This window comes from Pongo pygmaeus, chromosome 13 (genome assembly GCF_028885625.2).
Source record: "Pongo pygmaeus isolate AG05252 chromosome 13, NHGRI_mPonPyg2-v2.0_pri, whole genome shotgun sequence".
NCBI classification, from domain to species: Eukaryota; Metazoa; Chordata; class Mammalia; order Primates; family Hominidae; genus Pongo; species Pongo pygmaeus.
The window spans coordinates 84,817,422-84,830,228 of NC_072386.2; the positions used below are offsets into that span (position 1 = coordinate 84,817,422).

The 12,807-nt window shown below is 44.3% G+C and overlaps 1 protein-coding gene and 1 pseudogene across 1 annotated transcript in view; one reads left to right on the forward strand and one right to left on the reverse strand.

Annotated features, from left to right (window-relative positions):
• Positions 1-5,607: 5,607 nt before the first annotated feature.
• On the reverse strand, positions 5,608-6,602 carry LOC129043518 (ankyrin repeat domain-containing protein SOWAHC-like; annotated as a pseudogene).
• A 3,716-nt stretch (positions 6,603-10,318) lies between these two features.
• LOC129043715 (putative ankyrin repeat domain-containing protein 20A2) overlaps positions 10,319-12,807 on the forward strand; it is a 45,733-nt gene continuing 43,244 nt past the window's right edge. The window contains 1 exon segment of the mRNA XM_054500604.2: positions 10,319-10,541. Coding sequence (XP_054356579.1) covers positions 10,339-10,541 — 203 coding nt within the window. The 5' untranslated portion in view covers positions 10,319-10,338.

Here is a 12,807-nt window from a genome sequence, read left to right on the forward strand (position 1 = left end):
ATAATTAAGATGTAACAGTACTGTGGTAATGACTTGTTAATTAAAGCAATTAGAATGGCAGTGGATCATGGCACAATTTACCTTAAAAGCCATGAGCAGAATACATCACAAGCTATGATACAATAAATAGTCATTAGGTTTAAAGTAGTTTCCACATATAAAAACAAAGCATATTTTAGCCCTTTAAATGAAAGCTTCATTCAGTCAATATTGGTCTTCCTGTAGATGCATTTATGAAACAAAACCACAAAACATATAGCTTACCCGCTTCTCAAAATTTGTTGCACAACAGATTGAGGGACTTCTCTACACTAGAACCTATTATTAAAACCAGTAAGTCCTCAGTGAAAATCATTTATTTGCCTGGAGTGTCATCTGATGTGTCTGTTGTAGGGAGCTGTGGCAGTGGTGGGTGGTTTAGTGAGACGGACCCTGCCCACGTCTGTCTGTCCATCAGTGGGCTAGTGTCTCTCTGGCTGCACCTGAGAAGGGTCTACAGGAGTTAACGGCATTCGCATGGGATTCAAAATAAATCATCTTGGATTCAAACTTCCATTTCAGTATTCATTCCCAGCTAAGTTTCTGTGGCATGCTTAATTTTTCTGATGCTCAATTTTAGTAATGGTAAAGTTATATCTACCTAAAAGACAGGGACACATCCCAGTTTTGTGGTTTTTTATTTTTATTTTATTTTATTTTTCTTGAGACGGAGTTTTGCTCTTGTTGCCCAGGCTGGAGTAAAATGGTGTGATCTCGGCTCACCACAACCTCCGCCTCTGGGTTCAAGGGATTCTCCTGCTTCAGCCTCCTGAGTAGCTGGGATTACAGGTGCCCGCCACCACGCCTAGCTAATTTTTTGTATTTTTAGTAGAGATGGGGTTTCACCATGTTGACCAGGCTGGTCTTGAACTCCTGACCTCAGATGATCCACCCGCCTCAGCCTTCCAAAGTGCTGGGATTACAGGTGTAAGCCACCATGCCCGGCCTTATCCTCAAAAAAGAATTTATCAAAATTGTGTGTGTGTGTGTGTGTGTGTGTGTGTGTGTGTGTGTTTTAGGTAGAGGATTAACACTTTATTAAAATGCCACTGTATATGTTCTAACAGAAACCTCAATTTAACAATTAAATGTATGTGGGGAGAGGGAGAGAGAGAGAGAAGGAGGGAGGCAGAGAGAGAGAGAGAGAGATATTTCTGGTGTCTCTTCCTTTTTGGGTGATGACCCCAGTCCTAACAGATTAGGGCCTCACCCTTTTGCCCCATTTAACCTTTACCTTCTTAAAAGCTCCTTCTCCAAATACAGTCACACTGGGAGATAGGGCTTCAGGTTGGGAATTCTGGGGGGACATAATTCACTCCAGAACAGACACTAATATGAGTGCTCAGGTTGCTAGTGAATATGTTCTTGTTACAATTATTTTTGCTTTGCAGTTTTAGGTAATACTTGGATAATAAATACCCACTGTATTCTAATTTTTTTCAACACTTCTTACTTGCATGGATTCTAAACAGAAGTCCAATGTAATTCTTGTATCTGTTTCTCTGTAGACAATGTGTTTCTTCCTCTGCCTTATTTTAATATTTTATCTTTGTTACAGGTTTTCTACAGTTCGAATATGATATTCCTAGGTATATTTTTAAAATATTCATCCTGCTTGGTGTTCTCTGAGCTTTTTGGGTTTGTAATTTGGTGTCTGTCATTAATTTGTGTTTTTTTCCTAGTTAAAAAATGAACTTCATAGATTTTACATTCTCAACTTTGCTTATTTTCAAAATGAGAGACAAGACACCTAAACTCCAAGATTTCAGTCCTGAATGCAATAGTACCAGATTTTCAAGTTACATAAGTGAGCCGCATAAACACTACTAGTTTCAAGTGTACCCTATAAGAAACACATGGACATACTTGCATTGTTTAACCACACAGTGTCATATCAATAAACGTCAAACTATCTGACATATTTGTCCATTAAAGGTAAACACAACTCTGAGTATCAAATTAATCATTTGCCTTTTATAATCTAAATCAGAAACTGAAAAACAGGAAGAATGTAGAGGTAAGTAGCTGAAAATGCTCTACTTACTGCACACAAGCACACCATGACAAAGAATGCTAGAAGTAGCTTTCCTCAGAAGTAATAATTGGACATTTAAAATACTATTTTATCAGAAAAGTTAGAGCTTTTAGTTTGAAAAGCATGGTAATGACATTTTAACTTAATAGTTAACTATCTAGCAAATTACAAATTTTGAGCAATTAGTTACCCACATTTCACCAGAACGTTCAGTGCAAGTGTCTACTCTCAACATTGACCGGAACCTTCCTGTTCTGAAGTGTCTACTCTTTAGAGTTGCTTTAGCTTTACATATCTGTAAAACCTAAGATTCCTCAATAAGAAGTTACAGCTTATTCTGTACTAGATACACATAATATATATAGATTTAGAACAAATGGATGCTTTTCAACTTCAAACAAAGTTATTTTAATTTACACAATATTAGATTTTTTTCATCCATGTGTATGCATGAAAGTGTTTTCCAAATGCACAGGGTCCACTTCCATAATTCTAAAGCAAAAATAGAGGCACACAAATGGATAATAGTTTGTAGTTTTATGCATTTTTTAACCCATCTTTAAAGAAATTCAATTGCCATTTAGACAGAGATGTGACCCACTTGTAACAAATTTCTATGACTTGGAAAATTAAAGGTCTAAAAATCTTAAATGTAGCTCTGGGCAATTTGAAATTTGTGCGTAGGTTCACTCACCCTACAGTCCGTGAACTCCCTTATCCTGCAAGCTGTAGGTACTTTCAGCAAATATGAGACTCAAAAGACTAAGGAAGGGCTTGTTTAAATTAGTTCCCCTAAAAGTTGATTCTAATCTTGCAATGAACAGATTTAATATACTTGTGAGTTAAATTTTAAAGTAATTATAAAGCCATTTACTCTATCATAAATGAATTCAAGAACCACATTTAAAACAAGTCTTTCATTTTAATGAATGGTATCTTTCATTTACCAGCAGCATTTAAATATAGAAATAGTCTCATCTTTTCTCTAGTCCCTTTTATAAAGCAGTGCCATTTTTAACTAGGTGTATTTGTTACCCAGCTTTTCAGTAACTACACTATAGGTATCTAATAGATTCAAGAAAAGATTGGAAAATTGAAAAGATTTAGCATTTTAAACATTTGAAAAATGTTACTACAAAGCACAGATTATGAGTGCATTAGTAAAATAAATTCACACCCTATGTGAGAATTATTAAGTTGGTTTAATAATTATATCAGAAGTATGGGCTCACTAATATTTATGCCAATTTATGCTAATTAAACCAGAAAGTTTCTGTAGGTAATTCAGCTCTAAGCACCATTTAATAGGGTTATGCCAAATAGAACCAATGGTTATATAATACCCAGAATATAAACCTCAGCAAATTCAAACTTTTAGAATGGCAACACAAGTGAGAATTAGAATGAGAGGCACTATTTCATTTAAAAGTACCATAGGCTGCTAAGAGTGTTCTTTTCTTTTAAAAATTTGTGTGGTTGTTAATAATGTACCTTAGTACTGGTCCTCCTTGACAGTGGTGTTAGAGATGGTTAGGTGGAACCTATGTTACAGAAGTCTCTTGACCATTTCTTCAGTTCAGTGATTAAAACTGAAATTGCTTTTACAAAACAATTGAACTGCTGCTTACAATGTAAATAGAATACCAACAGGATTCCTGTTGTATTCACATTATTCTCTAATTAGTATTTTTGCATTTCGACTCTGACCTGACCTTCAGTAGTTGCTTTATTTTTATTTTCAAACATTTTTGTGAGTATATAATAGGCATATATATTTATGGAGTGCATGAGATGTTTTGATACAGGCATGCAATGTGAACTAATCACATCACAGAGAGTGGGGTATCCATCCCTTCAAGCACGTATCCTTTGTGTTACAATCCAATTACATTCTTTAGTTATTTTTAAATGTATATTGACTAGAGTCCCCCGTTGTGCTATCAAATAGTATGTCTTATTCATTCCTTCTGCCTATTTTTGTACCATTACCCATCCCTGCCTTCCCCACCAGCCCCCTAGTACCTACTATGTCCCTGAGTTCAATTGTTTTGATTTTTAGATCCCACAAATAAGTGAGAACATGCAATGTCTGCCTTTAAAGTGCTTGGCTCATTTCCCTTAACATAATGTTCTCCAGTTCCTTCCATGTTGTTGCAAATGACTGAATCTCATTCGTTTTTAGGGCTGAATAATACTCCACTGTGTATATCTACCACATTTTCTTTAATACATTAATCTGTCGATGGACACTTAGGTTGCTTCCAAATCTTAGCTATTGTCAACAGTAGTGCAACCAACATGGGAGTGCAGATATTTCTTCGAGATACTCATTTTCTATTTTTGGGGTCTATACCCAACAGTGGGATTGCTGGATCATGTGGTACCTCTATTTTCAGTGTTTAGAGGAACCTCCAAACTTCTCCACCGTGGCTGTACCAGTAGTAGTACCTTAAAATGAAAATGCAATTGGTAAAAAAAAAACAAGGCAGCATTTAGTACTTGCACTTACAAATACTACTAGTTTCGTAACAATTTGCATTTTTTTTTGTCCTTGGAAGAGTAACCCCTTAATAAAACAGATACATAAAAGCGCAATATTCCTTCCTTTGCAGGGCATCCAGGAATGGTGAAAGCAAAGAAGCAGTCATCCCTTCTCTTCCCCTTACTTCTAGTCTCCCGAAATAGGGACGCCAGGTCAGACAGGTGGAGGAGGGAAATGGGGCACAGGTCAAGGTATGATGAATCTCTTAAAGAAATCCGGCCGGGCGCGGTGGCTCACGCCTGTAATCCCAGCACTTGGGAAGGCCGAGGCGGGCCGATCACGAGGTCAGGAGATCGAGACCATCCTGGTGAACACGGTGAAACCCCGTCTCTACTAAAAATACAAAAAAATTAACCGGGCGGGGTGGCGGGCGCCTGTAGTCCCAGCTACTGGGGAGGCTGGGGCAGAAGAATGGCATGAACCCCGGGGGCGGAGCTTGCAGTGAGCAGATATCGCGTCACTGCACTCCAGCCTGGGCGACAGAGTGAGACTCCCTCAAAAAAAAATCCACTTTCCCCAGACTGCTAGCCTGATGGGAACTCCGCCTCATCCATTCCAACCTAGTAAGGATAATTTAGTTTGTCTTTTCTGGTCTCACTTCCTTACTCACACCTAGTGTTCTTTTTTGGTTTCTGTTATTTCAGAAGACAAACCTTAGCATTTTCTAAAAGAAATTATTTTTACCTAAATACATTGGTCTTAATTTGAAGGAATAGGATAAGTGGCCTTCAAGAGAGCGTTCCTCCTCCTCCTCTTCCAGTGGCTGCTCTGGGTCCCTGAAAGAGGGTGTGATGTGAACGATCTGGGTTTTGAAGTGGATTTTGTTGAGCCCGTGTTTTTTAAGTCCATTAGTCCTGCCCGAGGCTGTGCGTCCTGGAATCCTTGGCTTCGCCTCTGGACCACCTTCAGCCAGGTGGTGATGGTGAAGAGGGTCCCCCCATCCTCCAAGACGTGTGAGAGTTTATAGGTGATGAGATGGAGGGGGCACCTTTTAAATCTTCCAGTACCCACCCCCGCTGCTGGCGGTGCTCTCCCCGTCGTGCTCGTCCAGGACTCCCACCAGGTTCTCGGATCTCCTCTTGTGATGCTCTGACTCACATACTGAGAGGCCCTTTCCCCAATGTAGTCCCTCACGTCGACATCGGCGTCCTAGGTCCCCACTAGCAGCTTCACCGTCTGCAAGGTACATGGCTGCCAAGTGCAGGGCGGTGTAGCCCTGCTCGTCCTGGCCTTGCTGTTCCCAGACAGCGGAGGCTCGTTGGGGAAGTTCACCAGCATGGCCAGAAGCTCCAGCCTGCGGTGCTAGGCGCCCGCGCAGGCAGATGCGGCGGTGATGAAGCCCAGCGTCGGCTGGCACGGGAGCAACCCCCTAAGCTATCCACTCCCCATCGGAGGCCGAGAGTAGCCAGCTGTGCTCCCGGGTCCAGCTCACCCAACCCCGCAGCTCTCCTCCTCCGCGGACGGGAAAGCCAGCGCTGCGCCGCCAGAGTCACTCGCCTCTGCCGTATCCTCGGAGGGGGAGCTCCCAGGCTGCTGCCTCCAGGACACACACTCCTCTTCAGGGACGAAGCGCTGCCCCTTCCCAAGTCGCGCAAGTTCTGGCGGAACGGCCTCGGGGCGGTAGCCGCCCAGGAGCTGCCCCGGTCCGCCTCCTGGCAGCCGTGGGGCGGGGGCTCCAGGTCCCGCGTCTGGGGTAGGGGCTGGTGGAGCCGGCGAGCTCTTCCTGCGTCCCCGCCGCTCAGGGCGGCCTGTGCAGGGGCTGGGCTCCCCCTGGCTCAGCTCGGCCCTGCCTGTGGAGCGCCTCGGGGACCGCTGTTTCAGGGAGGGGATGGGTGAATACTGCGCTCCGCGTTCACGTGGACGCGGGACAGGTCCCAGGGGCGCGGCCTCAGGCGGAGGCCCCGCCCGAACCTCTTCCTGAGACGCAGGTACTCGGCGCCATCGGCGGGGTCGGTGCAGTGGCCACAGCGTCCACCCGAGATACATTTAAACAGTTTTATTCTCCTGTTTTTTTTTTTAATTCCAGAAAGCATTACTACTATGCAACAAAGTAAAAATATCTAGTTTAAATAATAATTTGATACGGTCAGGTGGGGATGAGTGCACACGTGTGTGTACACACACACGCAAGCTCTGAATGGGATATTTTGGCGGAGCAGAGGGATAAGGCTTTTATTTCTTTGGGGTGTTGAGTTAGAATCACCCTTCTCACAATTAAATAATTTAAATCAGGAGTTTTGTTAAAGCTAATTTGTACAACTAGGCAACATTTTCCCCCATATATTTATACACTTACACACATCTCTAATATTTGCATTTATTACTTCATCTAAAAGAGCTTGGAAAAAGGGTCCTGAGTCTTTGGCCGGTTAAGGTAAAAATCTATATTTTAAAGTAATAAAAACATTTGCTATGGACAGAGACATGCAAACACTGTGGGTGAAGCTGACTGATGTTCCATTGAAGGAAATGACATGGGGTTTTCTAAGGGAAAGCCCAGCATGCTACAAGGAGAGGGGAGGTCCCGGGAGGGAACTGGAGTCAGCATTAGGATCTAAGTGTCATAAGGGAGTGTGTTACCAAAAAAGACTATGGCTGTTTCTGTGTCCATCCTGAACTGGTTACCATGAGTGTGCGTGTGTGTGTGTGTGTGTGTGTGTGTGCGCGCGCGCGCGAATTAAAACAGGAGTTACATGCTGGGGCATTTCCGGTATCGACTGGCATCTCAGCTGCTGGTGATGATGGCTATACATTTTCCTCAGTATTCAATGATGCGTATCTTGAGTTAACAATCCACCCATTGGCTGAGGCAGGTGGATCATCTGAGGTGAGGAGTTCGAGACCAGCCTGGCCAATATGTGAAACCCTGTCTCTACTAAAAATACAAAAATTAGCCAGGCATGGTTGCAGCACCTGTAATCCCAGCTACTTGGGAGGCCGAGACAGGAGAATTGCTTGAATCTGGGAGGCAGAGGTTGCAGTGAGCTGAGATGGGCCACTGCACCCCAGCTTGGGCAGCAGAGTGAGACTTGGTCTCAAAAAAAAAAAGTTATTGTGACATGCTGTACACATTCACAATTCAGTGTCTCCCAGAAGTCAGAGACAACCTAGAAAATTGAAAGAAAATTTTACTACCCAAATCACCCTTCTATAAAAAATAATAGGAGATGTCAAATATGAAAATAAAACTGTCTCTGGGCCCTCAATTTTCTGTGTTATGGGGGAAGGCAGACAGCTACTCAGCAGTTATATCCCATAAGAATAGATAACACTAAAACAACTGACAGCATCAAGTATTGGTTAGAAAATGGAACTGATTCTCTCAAACATTTTCATTGTAGTTTAAGATGGCACAACCACTTAGGGAAATGTCTCCCCATTTCATACAATGCCAAATATATACTTATTTTATAACCCAGAAAATTCACTCTTATATACTTAAACTCAAGAAAAGTGAAAATATTATTACAGAAAAACATATATATCTGATTTGTTCGTAGCAGGTTTATGCATGATAGCCTCAAATCAGAAACAGCTTTTGTGTCTATCAATAGTGGAATGGATTAAAAACAAAACAAGCAAAGGCCTCAAACCTGTGGTATAGTCATAAAATTGAGTATTACAAAATAAAATTAATGAATAATCAATAGGAGCAAAATGATAAGTGTCACAAGCATGTTTAGTGAATGAACAAAAAATTATATAATTTATAATTTCACTTACATAAATGGTGAAAACAGACAAAACTAACCTTTTGTGGAAAGAATCAAAACCATGGAAGCCTCTGTGTTCAAATAATGACTGGAAATGGGCATGAGAAAACATGTTTCTGCCAGATCTTCAATATGCCTCATGTGCATTCACTCGATGTGCATATACTATTTTTGCAAACAAAACTGAGATAAAGGCAAAATAACCCAAGAGAAAATAGCTAGAAGTAGGCAGAGTTGGGATAGAAGGCTTGGAAGCTCCCCCCAATCTTGCCCACCTGGCACAGGCCGAGGAAGGCCTGGGACAATGCTGTGAACGACCTGAGGGCCATCCAGGGGAGCCCCGCCAGCCCATGCTGGCGCCCGAGCTGCCCGCCGCCATCTGAATATGTTGCAAAGACAGTGCTGGCCTGGCAACCGGTGACGCTCCACGCCCCACCCAGACCCCCACTTCTACCCAAGTAGCGGCAACCCTAGAGACAAGATGCCTGGGCGGCAGCGGCTAAGTCTGGCAGTTGGCCAGGCGGCCAAAGGACGGGAACTGGCCGTTCACCCCATCCCAGTTTCCACGGAGAACTCAACTACCATGGCCCCTGAGCGGACCCTCAGGCCTGGTGGGCTGTGCTCTGTGCCGGCAAACCTGACGCCATCCAGTGGAGCTCCGCCTTCTCGCGCCAGCGCCTCAGCTGCTGCAGAAAACTGCAAAACTGCAAGTTGCACACGGACAGAGATGACGGAGCAACCCCCGACCCTCCGCGCCACTCACCCTACCCGCACACCTGCCACGCGGACGCTGGGCCAGTGCTTGGGCGCCCAAGTCAGGCAGTCCCCACAGCAGCGGCACCAGGGTGAAAACCTCTGCTCAAAACCATCCCAATTACCACGAAGAGCCCGCCCCCTGGCGGCCCCGGCGTTCTTGGAGGAGGCCAAGTCAGAGCAGCCCCTCAAATGGGCGGGCGATGCACTTGACCCTGAGGACCTCAGGTACCAGGCCCGCCAGCTCACGAGGGCATCGGAGCCGCAGCTGCGGTCTAGACATGGTGCACCGGCAACAAGTGACTGGACACCGCAGACCAGGCCCGCCCCCCAGTAGCGTGGATCCTGAGGCCAGACACCCAGGCGGCAAAATCAGGCGACCGGCCCCGCCAGCAGCCGCTCAATATCATCCGTGTGGATACAGAGTGCCCAGCTCCAGGGCTCAGGATCCGGAGAGATGTCCAAGAGGAGCGGACCTTGAGGCCAGGTGGGCTGTGCACTCTGCGACCCTGAGGCCATACAAGGGAAGCTCCGCCATCCCGCGCCAGTGCCAGATCTGCAGCTGCAAACCGCGCGTGGGGCACTGGCAGCAGTGAGGGCGGGTGGGGGAAGGAGCAGCCTCTGACTCTGCCTCCATGTCTCTCCAGCTACCTGACACTAGCCACAAAGACTCCAGGGCCAAAGCCTCAGCGTGAAGCCAGGCCATCCGTGAAGTCACTCCGGTGGCCGCGGAGTGCCCTTGCCAGCACCCTATCTCCCTTCCGAGGAGGAGCGGGGCGGGCTGCTAGGCCAGACAGGCCCTCCTTCTGAGGCCGGGCTGGCTGGCGCCTGCGATCCTGCGCCGGCGATCCTGGGGCCTCCCGGGCGATCCTAGGAGAACCGGCGAGCCCAGAGGCGCCCGCCCAGAGCTGCAGCCCCACCTGCCGGCGCGCGCCGCCAGGGAGCGGCTTCCGGGAGCCGGGCGGCAACTGCGGTGCAGGCGCGCGCCCAGCGGCTTTGCAAGGCTCACTCGGTCTGAGAGGTCGGAGGCTGCGAGTGTCGCTGCTGAAGGCTGTGGTGGACCAGGCTGGATCGCGGATTGTGGAGTAGATCATAGATTTCGGATCGCGGATTAGGGGTTGGATCGGGGATTTGGGGTTGGATAGGGGATTTGGGGCTGGGTCGGCCGGGGTCGGGGGAGGGGGGTGGTGAAAAGGTGACAGGAGCTGCCCCCGCTCAAGAGCCGGTGGTTGGGGGTCTGAGAAGAAGTCACCACTATGAAGTTATTCGGCTTCGGGAGCCGCAGGGGCCAGACTGCCCAGGGCTCCATAGACCACGTCTACACGGGTTCCGGATACCGAATCCGGGACTCCGAACTGCAGAAGAGCCACAGGGCGGCTGTCAAAGGCGACGCCGCAGAGGTGGAGCGCTGCCTGGCGCGCAGAAGCGGAGACCTGGACGCCCTGGACAAGCAGCACAGGTAGCGGGGGCTCAGCCTGGGGTGGGAGGGGGTCCCCAGGCCCGGCTTCCCCGCAGCCCCTGGGACTGGGCCTTGCAGGGCGCCGGGCGCCCTCGGAGCGGCAGAGCCAAACGGACTGTCAGCTGTTTTCCATCCCTCATAATTCCCTGGCTGGAGCAGTTGGAGAATTTGAGTGATTTAACTCACAAAGTTAAGCATATACAGTGTTGTTATTTGTAACGTACACGTTTAACACATGGTTTATATACATTATAGGAGGTGCCTAATGAGAGAACTCATTCCCCTATAAAAAATACCGTGAGTTATTTTCAGTAGGCGAAAAGTTCTCAGATAAAACTGTCCGTTTTACTTCCGTATCCACCTGTGTAGGTAGGTTCTTTACTGAAGGTTCTTAGAGAGAAACTTGGAAGTAGGAGGTGGATTCTGTGTTCTTGAATGGGAAGGCACATTTTTTCTCAAAATGTAAGCTCTTTCTATGTTTATCAATTTTACATAGACCGAATGAAAATATCAAGGTTTTAATATTTTTGTGTGACACCTGCTGTCTTTCACTATTGTGATGACATTTTAAAAAATCTCATAATGGAGTGAAGAAACACTTGCTCCTCTAGATATCAATATGTGCTATTAATTTCTACAATTAATTGTTTACTAACAGCTGAAAAGACAGATAAACGCATGGAACAGAATAGGAAACCCAGAAACACTGAAATTATGTAAGATATACATAAGGATTGATGAGTAGGAAAGGATGAATTATTAATGAAAAAATACCTGCTGTTTGAAGAAAACGAATGAAATTTTATGTCACAAACATGAGTTCCTGATTTAATACAGATTGAAATTTTTACATATGCAAATGAGTAAAGTACCAGAAGAAAACACAAATGCTTATTTTGCAAGTACATTTTATGTTGACAAACGCCTTCCTAAGAATGACCTCATAAGCAGACATTCTGAAGGTTGATTTAGCAAACTAAAAATTAAAACTGCCTGTGTTTCAGAAAAAAAGTTAACAAAATAAAAGAGAGCTTACTTGAAAAATATTTACTATATCTATATATTTTTTCAGATGAAAAGTATGTTTTCAGTTTATAGGGAATTCATTATATATATATATATATATTTTTTTTTTTTTTTTTTTTGAGTTGGAGTCTCACTTCTTTGCCCAGGCTGGTGTCCAATGGCACAATCTTGGCTCACTGCAACGTCTGCCTGCTGGGTTCAAGCAATTCTCCTACCTCAGCCTCCCAGGTAGCTGGGATTACAGGCAGGTGCCAGCATGCCTGGCTAATTTTTGTATTTTTAGTAGAGAGGGGGTTTCACCAGGTTGGCCAGGCTGGTCTGGAACTCCTGACCTCAAGTGATCTGCCCGCCTCTGCCTCCCAAAGTGCTGGGATTACAGGTGTGAGCCACCGCGCCTGGCCTATATTGTTTATTATATATTATAGGATATATATATATAACTGATATGTATACATATATATTACAGATATATATATATATCAGTTATATATACACATTAGATGAAAAGTTCATCTTCATTTTACAGGGAATTCTTTCAAATCAAATCATCAAACACTCTAAAAGTGGGCAAAGTACGTTTTTCCAGATCTACAAGTTACTTATATACATAGGAAAAAATCCTTCACATTTCTGGTATAAGAATTTAAATTAAAAGAGGAATGAAACAGTTTTCTATCCACAATATTTGTGAGGATGTTTTATACTGCTGCTTAAAGTTTAAGTTGCTGATTACTTTTCAAATAGATAATTTGGTGGTAAGTACTACATTTAAAAACTGTGTATGCCCTTTACCCATCAATTCCATTATACTAAAACACCCTTAGGAAATAAAGATACATGCACTGTATTTTTCACAGCACTTATTTTAAAAAGAACCCATAGAATGGATCCTATAAATAAATTTAAGTTGCATCCATAGGATGGAATAATATGTGACCACTGAAGGTGGCAATAGATACAGAAGTACGTTGATGTGCGAAGATGTATTTTGTTATAGCTAGCGAGGAAAAAAATTAGTTAAATTATACATACACAAACATACTATGGTCTTGTTTTAGCAAAAAATACGTACAAAATATGATAAAATTTGTAATTTCTGAGCATTTGTATTTTTTTTCGTTTTTCTTATCTGTGATTGCTGCAGTGAGCATGTACAAAACTTCTAGCAAAAGTTTATTATTAATGGAATAATCCTTGGGAAGAGAGGAATATGAATCTTGCACTGATGAAAATAATTTCT